Consider the following 17,615-nt stretch of genomic DNA (forward strand, 5'->3'; position numbering starts at 1 on the left):
GTGCTGGAGCGACAACTTTGAAAATACCGACCTACGCGAAGAGAAACCAGATGGAAAGCTATGTTCCTTGAGAAATGAGCGTGGACTGTGATGGCTAAGTGGGATTTTCTCCACATGATCTCTTCCTTAATCTTCTGCGACGATTCGTCCTTGTCGAAGATGTGGGTAAGGTAAAATTTGAGTGCCTCTCTAGTCCCGTAGTCGCTGAAGTTTGTACTCATCTCCTCTTCCGATCATGATGCAGCGGTAGCGTGGAACTCGAACAGGTCAAACCAGTCCTGTCCAGGTCTATCGTTCGCTGCTCCGGTGTACTTGGAGATGGGAAGGTCAGTCGATGGTTCTGTCATGATGCCGATAACTGCATGCGCTTGAGATCACCTCTTCTGTGGTCGATATTCAGTTGAGGCGTATTGCCGGTGGCTTCGTGAATGATGTGAGGTCGATGAGCGGTGGCCAGGCCTTTATGCTCTCGACTCGTGTGGCGCTATGATGAATGGGAGACGTGGCCTGGCTCATACGCCATGTTTATTGCATTCTGACTTCTTCCTCCTCAGCTTTACCAACCATCGCTGCCTTCTTACGTTACACACACACACACACACACACACACACACACACACATATATATATATATATATATATATATATATATATATATATATATACACATATACATCAGCCCAACCATGCCAACGCTGACTTTGCGTTACAGCCCATGGCCTCTGCCACTGTGCATGAACGCGAGCTCTTTAACGGACACAACTATTGAGGTTTTGCTCCCGCAAGTCAAGTTTTTCCGTGCTATGCTTGCAGCTCCAATGATAATATCCTTGTGCGTTCTTATTTGCGTTTAGTATACATGACTGTGCTGTCAAACTGAAGTTCACAGCCACATCCACTGAAATATTGGAAAAACCGTCGTTACCGCTGTGAACGTTGCACGCATGCTCCGGCAATATGTCATTTTACGACGTCAACAACGTCACAAAGCACCAACACTGTGCCAACAACACCTCGGAATGACAGGATCAGGCAGAAGGGTCTACCGCTACCTTTTCTCGTGTGACGTTCATGTCAACTACCGGCGCAAGCACAGCATGCACACAGCTAGCATAAGACCGAGCTGACTATACCGGCGCAAGCACAGGACCTAGTTGACTGGCGGAACATGGGGGAGGCCCTTGTGCGGCAGTGAATGTGATCAGACTTATGTTGATGATGAATATAATGCAGGAATATATCGTCTGAACCATCAGGACAACGAACTAAAGAGGTAAACTTCAGGACGGTTTAATTGGACAGTGAAAATCCTGCTATAAGACGGACTTTTGAATACACTTACAAGCGTCATCTTCATAATTTGTCTTGTTCACGAATATATATTTTTAGCAACCTGAAATACGAATTGAAGTTGTGAATGTAGAGAAAAATATAGGCAGTACCTGGAATCGCACCATCACGAATCAAGACCTATCTTCTCACCAAGTAGAAGATCGTGCGTCATTTGGTGAAGCCATGCACAGACATGCATGCACCGCCAGGTATTTAAATTTGAACTGGAGCTTGCACATGTCATCAATCTTTTTGGGAGAAAATGCAATGTTAAAAACTTAAAGACGTTTCGTGTTTACATTGCGTCAGTGATCATGAGAGCACCCAAAACTTTGCCTAATGCGCTGGCAGTATTCACCATCTAAATAATTTTCTCCCGAGCTTTAGCGCTGGTCCTATACCCATCCATGCGACTGATTCTCTTTCTGACACCTATAGTTGAACTGGTCGCTATAGCTTGTGTGCCATCTCTTTTGCTTTGTGCCATGATTTTGTGTTTGTACCAGGATTCTCATAAACAATGGACGTAGGTGTGAAGAAGATTCACTTCGCTGCATGTACAACTCACGTGCCTGAATGCAAGCGTGTTTCAATGAAGTGGCTGTTACGCCGATGGACGGTTAAGCCAAGTCTTGTAAGATTGCATGCGGTAAACACCTAGTCTTGTGCGCTGAGTGACCTTAGAACTTTATTCTCTGCTGGAGAGACGTACGCAGTCCTTTTTCTTTGGATTTACGGTTTCTGTATAAACCACAGGCTACGGTCATTTCTGAAGATAAGTTTATTTTTGTTCCGCAGTACTGCAGCTGTATTCAAAAACAAAAATAAATTCAAGGATTCTCAAAATGAAATGCATTGCGGTGCACCGCGAATTGCATATGCGACAAGCTTTAGCAATGCGCGACTCTGTAATTCATGCAAAATAGATTATTAAGTGGTCCACACATGAATGTATATAAGCTGTGGTTTTCGTTCGCATTCGAATTCTCACGAACGAAGCTGTTTAATACATTTCCGCAATCTTAAATGACTCATTGTATATGACCTTCGGTGGTCACTTGATGAAGGTAGTTAAACAATATTATTAGGAACAATCCTTCGTGGTCGTGGTACAAGAGGACGTTTACTCGATCAGGGCTAGCTCCGCCTTCCCTCTTTCATTCTTCTCTTTGTCTACGTCCGTCGCGCCTCCCCCCAAGCCCACGCCCCACTTTATTTTTGAAGGGAAAGGGAACGCATGACAATCAATTCTGTCGCTTACAACATGTGCAACGTTTGTACTGGTGGACCACCCCGTGGTCAGTTGTCAACCGCACTCAGCCGGTCCTGACCTATTAGTCTCGTCCCTGATGCAGTCACGTTCTTCGGACAAGTGTTCTCGTACAGTCATCACATCTGTGATACCAATCTCCGATGAAGCCTGACGTAAATGATGCTCGCTTCCATCTCTGTCATTTCCATCTCGGTGTGGGGTGTTGGTGCACTCCGCACTCAGGTTCTCCAGTAGACGGTTTATACTGCAGCGTTCTGCAGTCTTCCCCACAAATTTTCTGGGTGCTTGCGCCCACGTTTCTTGCCGTAGCCCGAGCCCTGTGCTTCCCACGATTCCTTAGGAATATGTTTGCTGCAACTCTTGAGCGGATGGTTCGCGCGGGGGCGGTTCAGCTGCGGTTCCTTTTTCAGGACCCGCCGCTTCACTTTCAGAGGCAGAAGTAGCCTTTCCACCATCGCTTTTAGGCGACCATCCCCTTGTTTTGTTGCATCATCGTCTGGTACCGCGCGGCTGATTGGAATGAGTCAAGTTCTGACGTCTCACCTGCGCATCAAACAATGAGGACACGAAAGGATACAAGGTAGGACTGCTCACTCCAACAACCAGGTTATCAAATTGGTCATTCTTGATAGTTGTCAAACTGTCAGCAGGTTCCTTGGCACTCATCATCACTTGGCTAGTGACAGCAACGTGTTCATCATGGTCAATCTTTTCACAAATGCCAAAGCTGCCATCATCTCTTCGACTTCCGTTTAGTTTTTCAAGTTTGGCAATCGCTTGATTTTTTTTATTTTGATGATTTTTCGTAATAATATGAAGGTTTTTGGGCGTTAGATCTCAAATATCAATCACTCAATGATTTTTTTGTTTCTCAGTTCTTCCTTCAACTTCAGAGTACTGCCAGAATCCTCCAATGACTGTTCCGCTCCTGTCCCATTCACAGCGTCAAACGTTTGCTGAGGAGTATTTTCATGCATGTTATTGTTTGTTTTTTGCCAAAAGTGGCCAGAAGCATCGAATTCTGCAGTAACTATTCCACGCTGTCGCACGCCGTCACGCCTAATGCTGTGTTAGTTCCTTCCACTTTAATCGAACTGTTTTCACATACTTCTAGGCCTGCAGACAAACTGCTTGCGTTTGCAAAATATGAGCCTTCGTAACATCTCCTGGCTTTTCCGTTGCCTTCGAAGATGCATTCATAGGCATTGGCGTATTTAAAGAAACTAGGTCGCTCATATGTTTTGCTGGCTTCTCTGAAGCAATCAACAGGCTAATAGCACGTGCCACTTATGTAAAGATACTTTCCACGCACAGTCGGAAAAAACTGCCTCTCAGCGATCGCATACATGATCTTCTCACGGTAGCGTGCCGCATCCTCGAGTTCTTCGTCAACTGCCTCGTCTTTAGTTACGTCGAGGGGCTTGTCCAAGTGGTGGAGCTCAGCTTCCCTAGTGATCAAAACTGTGACTTGCCTGTTCACCTCGCGTGCCTCGGTGTCGCAGTCCCGCAGTAGTCCTGACCGTAGCGTAATAGTTTGTGATACGCTGGCGCTGACAGTCCCACGCACTTTTCGAAGATTCTCGACTGACATCGTAGTCCCGGAACGACCACTCCTGGGTTTCACGGCAACCAATGATAATAACGAGAACCCGTGATCGTAGAGCTGAACACCTCTTTACTGATGATGATTATGCTCATTAGATCATTGGCACTGAACAAAGGGTTAGCTCCGAAACCCACGTCGTTGTTTTTTTTCGTTTCATAGTTGTCCCTGCCACCAAGACTACCCTCCCCCTCCACTAGTCTATTTTTCACAAGTGTAAATCAGCTTCAGCTTCAGCTGCACCATGTAAGAAATTTAGAGAAATGACAACTATGTACCCCGTGCTTTTTCGTATTACTGCAACAAATCGGTGGGCGAGAGAATCTTCATAATGACAACGTATTAGTTAATTGTTTCTTGCACATATATAGATGTCGCGAATGTTAGCTGTCTTTCTATTAGTTTCCCATGAGTCTATTTCTGCAGGAATTTGCGAGTTCACGAGTTTTTAAAAAGTGCTTTAATGAACTTTCATCATCTTATTTACCGCGGAGACTAAACTTGCAACTTTCAACGATAGCAGAGCTACGAAGTATATAATGACCAATCAGTTACCTAAGCAAACGTCTTTTCAACCACTGTTTTCGGAAGAACCAAACTACTCTAAAGCACTTACTGCTATTTCGCACCCGAGATTTCTGTTGCATCAAAGAAATCTTGAAATGGTCCGCCCATTAAGGTTCGATTCAAACTCTGATATATTGCAGGAACATTCTGGTCAAAGCAGAGGTATGTCGTTGTCGCTGGAGTCGTGTATGCTTTTCGACTGTACAGTTACTGCCTTACTCATGGCGTTGATTTCGCTATAGCTGGCGACAACGTGCTCTAGTAGCGCAGTCAAGACTACGTGAGAGCAGCTTTGGCGCATGTGTTAGTATCACACGAAAGAGTTCATTTGCTAACAGTCTGTATATACTTCGCAAACGCACCGCTGTCTTCGTTACTTTCGCTCCGGTATATGTAGAACCACTAATGAACACCTGCTCATTCATGCTCACAAGGTTTGATTAAAGTGTACTACACTTCGAAGTTCACATGCTCCAACCGAGTGACGCCATCGTCGCCTAAAGAGGCACGAACATGTGAAACCAAATACGGCAACCCTGGAAAATCGAAACAGAAAAAAAACGAATACTCGTCATGGGATAAACTTTCTTACAACAAAAAATATTGAACGCACCACATGTTTCTTTTCTTTTTATGAATTGTTTCACGCCACACCATCTACAAAAGTTATCGTTCGCAGCCTGCATGCCGCGCTGCAAAAAAGTGCGTGCTTCGGATCCGTAGCCTTGCGGTGTTGTCAAAGTTGTCACCCGATGCAGTTTTGCGTTGCTGGCTGCTGTGCTTTTGTCTACGCTTTCCTGTCCCTTGAAAACGTGCTGCGCTTTTTTTCGTAAGGTAGCTCCAGCGGTCACCATGTGCTGAATTATAGCCGCAGAACTAAATTTCTGTATCTAGGAATTTGTCCGGATTTCAGTCGCTGTGAAGAACACATCCTGACGCTGAAACCGCTTATTAAATGACCCATACCTGCAATATATGAAATATATATATTTAAAACGGCAGCCTAAGCGGACTTATTATTATATTCCGCCTGCTTCTACTTTTTTTTACTACTCGGCCCGTGCAGGATTAAATTTCGGGTCGGCGGGCCGCCAGCTGAGGGGAGCTTGAGGCCCTTGCACTGCGTTCACTTTCGCCTGAGCTCTACTAACGGTTGCTTAAAGTACTATCAAGTTCTCTCTATATAACAATTTTATTTGTACACCTGCTACCCAGTCATTCACACTAGAATTCGTCACTGTTGGCCGAAATGCCTACCCGGATTATTAATCCTACCTTATTATAGAGAATAGAATTTCGACTAATAAAGGCGATGTTGGGCCGGGCGTGTTATAGAACCCGACTGCGATAGTTGACGGCCCAGCTGTAAATCTGGTAAACATGAATACGAATGAGATAGATGGAGGCTGCGGACTAGTCAAGGTGCCTCTAGGCAGTTTCTTTTTTCTTGTGTCCTCCATCTCTGTCTATAAGGTTGAAATAAAAATTGAGTTTATTTAATTTCCTTAACACTTCTGGAGAAAAATGATCTCAGCGCGTCTCGCACACCTGTTCAGCCCTGGTTATAGTACCACTGTAGCTACTATTTCGTATGTTGTGAGCCTGGATCACTGCTTGCCCATTAACAAAGTTTTCTTCTGCGTCGCACTGTTTTGAGGCCTCTTTGCAGGCCGGAGTGCCGGTAATGGCCTTGTTTATGACTTTGCACAAAACGCGACCGTTTTACCTCTCACAGGGCTTCACCCAAGAGCCTCATTGAGAGCGAGTATAGACAGCGTGTGCGTTCATTTGTTACTGTTATCCTGCTTCTTTTGCGCTTTTTCATCGTCCGTCACGATGCTCTCCGCTGTTTGCGCCTTCTCGGAAGAACACAAAACGCCTTGCGTGTAGGTATGCCTCTCAGGGCTGCGATGACCTCCCCTGAAGCTGCGTGTGCCCTCCTCCTCTTTCACTTCCCCAAGTGACCTCCTCGGACAAGTGACCTTGGCGGGGATCGGAGCGCGCCAACTCGTGCAAATGGCGACGAGCTTCGTCCCTCTCCACCTGGAACGCAGTCTCGGCGGAGGAGGCGCCATTCCGGCCCGGAGGGTCAACCGGGAAGTGCAAGTGGACGATCCCTCGCCGCAGTTGTTGTTCCGAGGTGCGTGCCGCGATCTTGGAGCAGACTTGCGGCCGCCGCAGGTGCCAATGAACGGGTTGTGTTTATGATGCCCAGCGGCCGTGAGTAGATGATGGAGAGGAGGACAAAGCAGAAGCCGTGCCACTCCTCATCTGTCTCTGGCCTTTTCAGTTGTTTTCTCGTGTACGGGTGAACCAAATCGAGTGACAACGTCATCGCTCTCCAAAGAATACCTGCCACCACGCGAGGCCTGTTCTTACACCGAGCATCCGCACTGTGCTGCATGGAATTGCTGAGTGCGTCGATCCCTTTATCCCCTCGGATACGTGCCATCCACAGCATCCACGGGAGAAACAGCGCGGCTACGTGACGGCACTACGCCATAACATTCTGACCGCTAACTGAAGGTTGGTTTCTAAAGTATTACATTGCGTTATCTGTCACCAATAATTACAGTGTTGAAGTTACTGTCGCAGCCCTATGAATGTTTGCAGCTCAGAATAGGTTTCCAGACATGCACCTAACGCTGTAACCGTGGAAGTCAAGACTTGCCTACACGAGCTTATAATTTTGTGCACATTCCAAGTAATTTGCGGTGCATGTGTTATGTAACCTGTGAGGTTAGCCCTTGGCCTTGAGACCCGTTATTATGACAGCGTCTATCTGGTGCTTCTTGGGCTACAAGCATTCACTGTTAGGTCTGTGTATAAGTTATTTATTTTGTTTTATTTATTTTCATAATAGTGTCAGCCCTCTCTTGAGGGCTCTTACAGGGAGGGTAGAACCAAATACAAAACAACCAATGTACATCTATGTCCGGTAGTAGCGTAATCAATTATTACATATGTAACTCATTTCAAACATGCAAACACTGCATGCATTTACAGCAATGCCTGGCTACGCAATATAAACACAGCTGGGAAAAACAAAAACAAAGAAACTCAATCCAAGGAAACATGCAGGCTAATCATCTGGCAGCTACATCACTCAAGTACATGTCCAACAATTTTTCAAATTGGCAAAGATCACTTGCATTTACTACAATGCCTGGCAACGCATTTCAAAGCTCAATCGCAGCTGGAAAAAAAGAATAACCAAACACATCACTCCGAGAAGAGTACGGTACTAAAACACAGTCGTGATTAACCCTACTGATTTGTTTCCGTGGCACTTTTAAGTACAAATATTTGTTAATTTTTAGTGGTCCTTGCAGTATCCTTAAAACAGCCTTAAACCAGTTCTTTCGTCTTCGTGCCTCGAGTAATTCCAGTTCACAGCACCAAAACCCATAATCCAACACTGGCCAGTTATTCCGCCCATTAGTCTGTTACTTGTAGTTTATCTGCGCCTTTGGCAAGTGGTGTTGTGCTGGTGCGTTTGCGGAGCATCCCATCAGATTGGAAACAACTTTTTCTCTTGGTGCGTATCCGATTGATGAAAGATGGTACTACTTTGAAAATAAATATACTGTTTTGAAGCAACCACCAGCGTAGAATAAATAGGTTACACACCCAAAAGGCACATACATATTACCGACGCACCTAGATATTTCGAAAGAAGAAATTACTATTTACACTATGATTCACAGAAAAGTGCTGGGCTCTGTGAGCCTAGTTCTGCGATCGCTTAGACTAGAACGGCCGCGGCAGACTCGGCACCCAGTTGTCCCTAGAGCTAGCCTGAAGCCATTGTTCGCGGCAATTAATCTCCACTGGAATTTCCTGCAACGATGCTCCAGCTGAGTGCGCGATGCTTCATTCTCGGCTTACATTTCGGCACGCATCAATAAGGCATGATTAGTGCACTCTTTTATAGACACAGTCGCGAATGACTCACATTTAGATACGCAGGAACTGCTACCGTGAATCACTGGCATTGAAGACGCCAAGTGCGGCGATGAAGTGCGTCTGTCTAGTTAAAACGACGTGATTTTCGTCACGTCTGCTTTCATTTTATTGCGACGTCGGCAGTAACCATCAGATAAGTGTTGAAAAAGTTTAATAAGTTGTATTATAGCATTTCTACCTGCAAACCGATGTTTTGTTTTTTATTCCAACGTTAAAAAAATTGACTGATTCCATGTACAGTGGGAATTGATGATATGCGAAACACGAATGAGAAATGTTGATCGATATGTTACATTAAATCAGCACAACGTTATGAAGTGGAGATAAATAATGCCGTACATGACTTTCGTGTTATGATTCTCATGATTGGATGTTTCGTTTGACTTCTTCATTTATTCACGTCACGTGATACAATATTTAGTATATGTGGAGCTAGCGAAACGACCGCGAGCACGCTGTGAGCATGGTATGTTAAAACGCAACGTGGCGCGCACCTGCGAGTATACGACAGGATTGGTGCCTGGCGTAGCAACGTCGGCGTGATCCGACGAAATGAACTTCGGTGAGCACGCGCACCGCGTCACGTCGAAGTATATTTGCACCTAGAGTGTGGCATGTAGTCATGTTCTCACGTGACACGCATCTCTTGATTATAATGTTTGCACCGATCACATACATTTGTTATCCATTGACATCATGTAGTAAGAAATTTGGCATATGTAAAGCAAGCGAATCGGCCGTGACCGCATCAAGAGTGTGGCATGTAGTCATGTTGTTACATGACAAGCATGTCGTGATCATCACGTTTGTATGTGTCATTTTCCTATTACGTCCGTTTGCGTCGCGTAATATCTAGTTTGGTGCAAGTGAAGCTATTGAAGCGGCCGCCAGAACATCATGAGCGTGGCATGTAGTCATGTTGTTACATTACATGCATCTCATGATTATCATGTTTGCACCAGTCACATGCCTTCGTCATCCATTCACGTATCGTAATACCAAATTTGGTATATGTGACGCTAGCAAAACGCCAGCGAGTGCATCATGAGCCTGACATGAAGTAATGTTGCTACATGACACGGATGTCATAAGTACCATGTTAGGGTCTGTCGCTTGTGCACGCCATGCAATCATGTCATACCATACCAGTTCAGCAACATGCCACGTGAACGAAGCCACCGCAAGAACTGTAGGACCATGAAATGTAAATCATGACATTCATGACACCCATGTCATGATTTTCATGTTATGACTAGTCAAATATGTTGTTTATGCAGTCATGTTATGCCATACCAAGATTGGTATCGATACCACTATCGAAACGACCAGGAGAGCGAAAAGTCGTAGGCGGCTAGATAGATAGATAGATAGATAGATAGATAGATAGATAGATAGATAGATAGATAGATAGATAGATAGATAGATAGATAGATAGATAGATAGATAGATAGATAGATAGATAGATAGATAGATAGATAGATAGATAGATAGATACGCGCCAAAGTTCGCTAAGAAATGCTTCGCATTTACCACAAAACGTGTCACAGAACCTCCCGCCTGGGCGGCTGCACCGCGCGCGTTTACCGTAGCCGCCAATGTCGTCTGCTCTGCGACAATTCCTTGGCTACGCCTAGCGCTTCCGAAACAGTAACAAGAGTTATGGAAATCTCGAAGGCAGCATCACGTGGTCTCTGTTGCAGGCAGTCACCGCACGCGGCACTGGTTGCCTGTCCGCTGAAGGTGCAGAACCAGGTTACCTGACCACGTGGCAGGGATCTGCTTTCTTCTCCACACCTTTAATACCCTGAAACCACACCTATAGGCAATTAGCCTAGCTCCTAATTAGGGCTGCAGAAGTTGTGTTTTCTTTCCTCAACCTTTCTCTCTCTGTAGTAACGAAGGAATTCACGAGAGTTTGATACCGGTGGCCAGGACCAGTGAGCAATAGTCCGAATTATTTTACCATGTGATGAAATACCGAGGACCAGTTGAACGAGCTTTTTTGGTATTTGAAGATAGATATTACTTTTAAAACGCATGAGCCGACGGGCGCTCAATAAATAATGCGGACGACTCCTTTGTTTTAACCTTTGTTTCTACAAAACACGAACACGATAAGTTTTTGCGTCTTTTAAAAAGAACTCGTCTCAGTTTTTATTTGAACTCACAGGACCCTAACTGGAAACTTGCGTGGCCACTTCTGCCATGACATGAAACATTCAGTACAGGTGCAGCAAAGTGAGGGCACAGACGTAGGAAAGAGAAACCTAATTTTAAGGCATGTGCTCTGCCATAAAACAAGCGACCCCACTTTTCTGTTTTTACGTGTGACCTAAACAAGACAGCTGGTATTTTCAGGTCGCATTCTTGGGAAACGTGTCTAACAACGAAATTTTCGTAACAATGTGAAGCGCTGTTCTGTCGGGCAAGGAATGCACTGTGTTCGGGACAGCTGGTAACACGACTATACTTTGCAGCCATGTCGGTCAGATCCAAGAGCAATGGTTGCGCACCTTCAGAGACCTCTGGGACAACGAAGGTGGTGTGGGGGAGAACTTCGCGAAATGAGCGCTCCACTATGCCACGGTATGGGCCGGACAGCCGACACAGCTGGATTACGGCCGGTGAGTTTATTTATACATTTATTATTTAATTTCTTATATTTCAGGCTGCCTACAGGAGCGGGCACAGTGAAAGAAATAACAAAAACTGAAAACATGCGGTATATAAAGAAACAGGTCAGACAAATGAAAAAAAAACGCATCGACAGAATTACATAAACAATGTCAAAGAAGAAGCGGGGATCAGAATACACTATCTTTTAGTGCCTCCAATAAGTCATGGTTCTGAAAAGAAAAAGTTGACCTGGTATGCTACTCCAAATTTCAATACATCCTATCCATGCACGCCTGAAAGTTTGGCAAACATGGAAGTGACGCATTTTGAACCTTTTGGCAGTCCATAATCTTACACGTCATATGAAAGGGGAAGAACAAGTGTTCAACTCTCGAAATATATTCAACTTAGGTGCAAAAAATTATATTTTTGGATTAGCGATGGGGTTGCTGTGGTTTTACCTCGTATTGTCACCTCAGCGGTCTGATACATACGAATGTGCTATTGATTGTGTTACCTTTGCGGTTTGCTTTCTGCGTCTTCATCTTAGTGATACTAAATTACAGCGAAGAATATTCAATTATTACTGTTTTTTAATACCTGCAGGCCTTCAAACCGAGTGCAGTATTGGGGAACATCTGAATAGAACCTAAGGATAGAAGTGGGTAAAAAGAAGTCACTAGTCGCAATTCTAGTACTGCGCCATTTAGGATTTACATATTAATAAATCAATAGGGACTCCTGTGATTAAAGAAAACTAGGAAAGGGACATTTTCGGGCTCAGACGTCGCATTCACCATTAGTTCGATGACAATAAGGAAAATGTCCATATAATGGTTCTACCTAGTAATACTGTTTTCTGTATACCTTTCACCACATCACGCTATAGGCGCAAAGGGCCTTTAGAAAGTACTTTTAAGCGCCCCATGAGGCAAATGTAGCACAGTTTTGTGTGCAAGAGATTTTTATTTCTTAAAAAAAGAACACGCCAGGCCTGCGCGGACGGCGCAGAATATGTCACAACGAAGGCTAGAGCGGCCTTTCAGAGCCTTTCATAATCGCTCATTGAGTAACTGCTGAAAGCACAGTTGCTTGATTCCCACTATGGCGTACATAATAGAAATTTTAGGATATTATGCCGGCATTCACCATGCTACTCTTCATCATTCTTCTCAGAAGCGTGGTATCCGCTAAATACTCGCAAGGAATCTTGTGCCAATCGTTCATGCAGTGGCTCACGACGATGAGGAATTTTGCCTGAAGTGGGTGTGCGCCACAGTTAGTAGGTTATCAAGAACAAGCTTGTGAAGTGGGTTGGAGCATCGGACAATTCACTTGTTACGCTATTTGCATTGTGCGACGACTGGTTGTTTTCCGGCAATCAAGCCTGCCTGAAGCAAGTCTACCAACAACTGCCTAGCACCGTCGTTGCACAGTTGTAGAATACTGGGATGGCTCTCAGCGGACCTGGGTTCGAGCCTGACTGTGTCATTGGTACAAAGTTTTGTCTTTATAACTTCGCGCGATGTGGTTACGGACACCAGCGGTGGCGGCAGCAGCGGACAACTACGGCGCTGCGCGTGACCCAAGTTGCGACCTCCTAACAGCTTTCGCTGTAAACCATGGTTGATTCCTCCGTCATATGAACCGGTATGCCGCAAAAGTGACGGTGTCATTTACAAGAGTAGCTAAATGTTTATCATACCCTGATATATAAAAGAAAATCGTGGGTCTATCATATATAAAGGGTGATTAAGAGAGCAGAGTGTATGAAGTAACAAATGGTCGTTATTGGACATCATAGTAGAAATCAAGAAGTAATGGTCATGGGCAGGGCGCGAAAAAAGATAACAGCTGGTCATTAGCGATCACAGAATGGATTCCAAAAAAGAGGTGCACATGAGATTAGGAAGTTTACGGGTGTAAAGTGGCAGCAGCAAGCACAGGGACGAGTGGACTGGCGGAACACGGGAGAGGCCTTCGCCCTGCATTGGGTGTGGTCAGGCTGATGGTGGTGATAAGTCAATGATGAGGGTACACGAGAGGTTGTGCATTGTCTAATGGTGCTTGGCCTTTAAAACAGCGCTTGGTTGAACGCGATGGTCTTAGTTTGGTCTTAGCTAGCATGACTTTAAAGGGAAATTGTAGCATTTCTTCGATATTAACATATTTCAATAACACTTTGAAGATGCGTTCTCGTCGGTACCGTGGTGATATGTGCCAAATTATACAAATGTAAGCTATTTAGTTATCTAGAAAACTAATTTTAAAATATGGTAGATGATTCTGGAATCACACTTGTGAGTGGCCCTGTGTATGTGACGTAATCGCAGACTATTTTTCAAAAATGGATGCAGCGCGCGCTTTCTTCTACGAGGTGACGACAACATGAGCACAGTTTAGTTTTGTCGGCTGGACGTACATAGCGTGATAGCGGTGGTTGACACCTGGTCCTACAATATTAAGCATTGAGTAAATCGGTTCGGGAGATGCTTCCCGCCTGGTTGAAATCAGAAAGCGATGTTTCAGATAGTAGCTTTGATTATCGCTGAACTTGTCCGTGGTAAGTTCAGACGAGCTGGCACAGCTCTATTCCACATCTGATGACATCGCCAACTAGATTTTCGCGCGTCAGAAGAGGCACGTGAGCTACGTTTACACCCTAACGAGCCATGATGGGTGGTAGCGAATTTCATAACGTCACTGGCAACGGATTCTCGTGACGTCACCCGATACCCGCAATAGATGACGGAGCAGCTCCCTCTTTCGGTTTCTCTTTTGACACGTCGTTTATTACTCAATTAAAATTATTGACGTGCGTGTGTGCAAAATGAGCCACCCTAGCTTTTGCGAGACCGTCTTTGCCCTTTGGAAACGGCATTGCCCCGCCGCTGTGGTCTAGTGGCTAAGGTGCTCGACTGCTGACCCGCAGGTCACGGGATCGAGTCCCGGCTGCGGCGGCTGCATTGACGATGAAGGCGGATATGTTGTAGGCCCGTGTGCTCAGATTTGGGTGCACGTTAAAGAACGCCAAGTGGTCGAAATTTCGGGAGTCCTCCACCACGGCGTCTCTCATCATGGGGGTTTTGAGACGTTAAACCCCACGTATCAGTCAATGGAAACAGCATTATCTCAGCGTGGTCGAAAATGCACCAGAGTTTTTCTCTGACTGCATCCAAAGCTGGGCAAATCGGCACAACGGAAGAAGAGGGCGCATGCCAGTTTATGATGAATGTTGTTTCCTATTGACACCGAATGACATAAGGTCAAGCTTAACAGGTTCGCTCCATAACGCAGTAAAGATTACTCGTGACGACGCAAAATAGCCTGACTATACTTAACAAAAAAACGCCAGGCCTGAGCGGAAGGCGCAGCGCAGTCACAGTGAAAGCTAGAAGAGCGACCTGTCAGAGCCTTTTCAAAACATTCATTGGGTAAATACTGCAAGTACACTTGCTTGGTACGTACCCACTAAGGCATTACAAATAAACTTTTGGGCAGTATAGGCAGGCATTCGATATGAAAATTTTCTCATTATTCTGATAAGCGTGGTATCCGCTATACACTTGCAAGGAATTTCGTGCTAATAGTTCATATATAGAGTGGCTGACGACGATGAGGAATTATTGCTGAAGTGGGTATGCGCCACAGTTTATAGTCGAACAAGAACAAGCTTTTGTTACAGTGTGGGAGTGCTCTGACCGAGTTCCGAAAATTGAAGTCCAAACAGGGTCACTCCGTTTGTAGCGCTGCGATCGGCAGTCTGCGATGTGTCGCCATTTGGCTTTCGGTCTAGAGGTAGAATGCTTGCTTCCCACTGAAAATACCGAGGTTCGAATGGCAGCTGTGGACGATAAATTTTTTTTCTCAATTTTACTTCTACAACAGCATTGGTTGGCTTTTTTTTGAAATCTGGCTTCAGTTGCCGCATATTGCTACAAAAAAGCACAAAGCACGCGAAGTATGAAGTAAAAAAAATGACAATGAGTGCATTTATTTGCAGCGCTATACCGCACGGGATTTCACAAAAAACTTAAAACATAGCTTCCGAGATTTTGACGAATAAGAGACACGATGTGCTTTCACTCACCTGCAATGAAAGCACACCATCATATTTCGCGTGAATTTTTGTAGCAATATATAGCAACTGAAGCCAGATTTAAAAAAAAAACCAATACACCTGTGCAAGTAAAATTAAGACAGAAAGAAAATTCACCGTCCACAGCTGTGATTTGAACCTGGGTCTTTTGAGTGTTCAGCGAGCATTGTACCCCTCGACCCCTTTGGTTTTTTTTGTTTCTTTATTGCCAGTGTACTTACAACATTTCACAAACAAATATACATCAAACAAAAGAGAAACGTGAAACAAATAAAGGAGGTGAAAACGTCATACTTAACAGGCTTTTTAAAATTCCTTCAGCTGTAGAAGGCTTTCTCCTTGATGAAGCCATTCGGGCATCTCTTGTTGAACCTTTTGTGATTCCACGAACGAACAGACAGATTAAAAGAAGTATTGCCTAACCGGACATTCATTAACATCAGCATGGTGCACGGCCATTCCAGATTGCCATATACCGTGCAGACCGAGTAATATAAATAGGTCGAAAGGTATTCCTTCTTCATTTGATACTGGTAGAAATCTGATGTCTGAGGCATCGAGAGGCAGATCCTTTTTCAAAATCCTTTGGAGAGCACCCCAGAAAGAGATTGCTTCCAGCAGTCCAAGAAAACATGTTCGATTGTTTCCAGCTTTTTGCAGAGAAGGCAATCAACACCCCAAGGGACGAATAAGCCTTTTTCTCGCATTCATGTTTCCACGGGTGAAGTCCTAGTGTGAAATTTAAAGAGAAAGGATTTTGCTCCAGGTGATACCTCCATTTTTTTACATGGCTGAAGAAATTTTGACCTGGGCCTACACGGTATAATGTTCTATACAGGGGAACAGGAAGAACTGTTTCTACTAAATTTTTGTAAAACTTTTTACGCAAAACCGTACTGAGGTATTTTAATGAAAAACGCGTTTTTAGAAAGAGACATGAATCAACAACTTCTTTTGGGAAACCTCTAATGGTTGCTTTCATGTGACCAGATGCTACTACAAATTCTGGCAACCGTATTCCAAGCATAAGCTGTATAACAGCACGTATAAATGGGTCTTGTCATTTCGGAAAAACATAAACCGATTAACTAACTGACGAAGGTACAAGTGACACAGACCAAGTCCACCCGAGCGAAACCGTCTAAATTAGTTAGGTCTACCTGCTCGCTTCCAAGACGAACCCCACAAGAAAACAGCAAATATTCGATTAAGCTTCTGTAGATTCACACGGGAACAATGCAATACATGAAGGACATACCAGAGCTTACTGACTAAAAATACGTTACAAAAGGTCGCTCTGGCGAAAATCATAGCTGGAAACCATTGAGTTGTTCAGCTTTTTCTCGTAGCTCCACGGCCTGACGCCGCCAGTACGGTTCACTGTCACAATAATATTCTAATGGCACACCTAGGTATCGTACCGGAGTAGTAGTCCATGAAATACCAGCCACAAATTGTGTAGTCACAGGCCATTCGCTGTGGCATTAACCCACAAACTTGCTCCAGTTTACCAAACTACCACTAGCATTACAATAAAGGTTCACAATTTGTATGGTTTCAGCGATACTATCATAATCTTTACAAAACACAGCGATATCATCTGCGTATGCCAGTACCTGCACTTCAGCTTCTTGTAGTTTGTACCCTACTATATAACTGCTTTTCATGACTTTTTGGCAATATGACTCTATATAAAGTGAAAATAGGAGTGAAGACAAAGGGCACCATTGTCGTACGGAACGTCTGACAGTAATTCGTTTCCCAAGAACTTTGTTGATGATTAGCCGAGTTTTACATCCAGCATATGCCATTCGAACTGTATCTCGAATTAATTTGCCAACATTGACATAGTCTAACAAAAGAAAAAAAGAATTTTGTGCGGTACTCGGCCAAATGCTTTTTTCTAAATCTATCTGGATCATCGCGATGTGATCGTTTGTGGCATCGCAGCACTACAATACACTTCGTGCCTTGTGAATGCTTGTGAGTATATTGCGCCCTTTAATTCCACATGTCTGGTGGTTGCCTACAATGTTATGGACAATTGTCTGCTGTCGCCTTGCTAGCACTTTCATCAAAATCCTATAGTCGATATTAGATAGACTGATTGGCGGGTACGATTTCACTTCACGTAATTTAACTGCGTCTTCAGTTTTTGG

At 44.4% G+C, this 17,615-nt stretch overlaps 1 protein-coding gene across 1 annotated transcript in view; it reads left to right on the forward strand.

Annotated features, from left to right (window-relative positions):
* The first annotated feature begins 6,871 nt into the window (after positions 1-6,871).
* LOC142804074 (monocarboxylate transporter 13-like) overlaps positions 6,872-17,615 on the forward strand; it is a 41,004-nt gene continuing 30,260 nt past the window's right edge. Inside the window, exons 1-2 of the mRNA XM_075890625.1 lie at positions 6,872-7,301; positions 11,219-11,365. Of these exons, the coding sequence (XP_075746740.1) occupies positions 11,221-11,365 (145 nt within the window). The 5' untranslated portion in view covers positions 6,872-7,301; positions 11,219-11,220. The remainder of the gene's footprint in view (positions 7,302-11,218; positions 11,366-17,615) is intronic.

The sequence above is a fragment of the Rhipicephalus microplus genome, chromosome 3, assembly GCF_043290135.1.
Source record: "Rhipicephalus microplus isolate Deutch F79 chromosome 3, USDA_Rmic, whole genome shotgun sequence".
Lineage (NCBI taxonomy): Eukaryota > Metazoa > Arthropoda > Arachnida > Ixodida > Ixodidae > Rhipicephalus > Rhipicephalus microplus.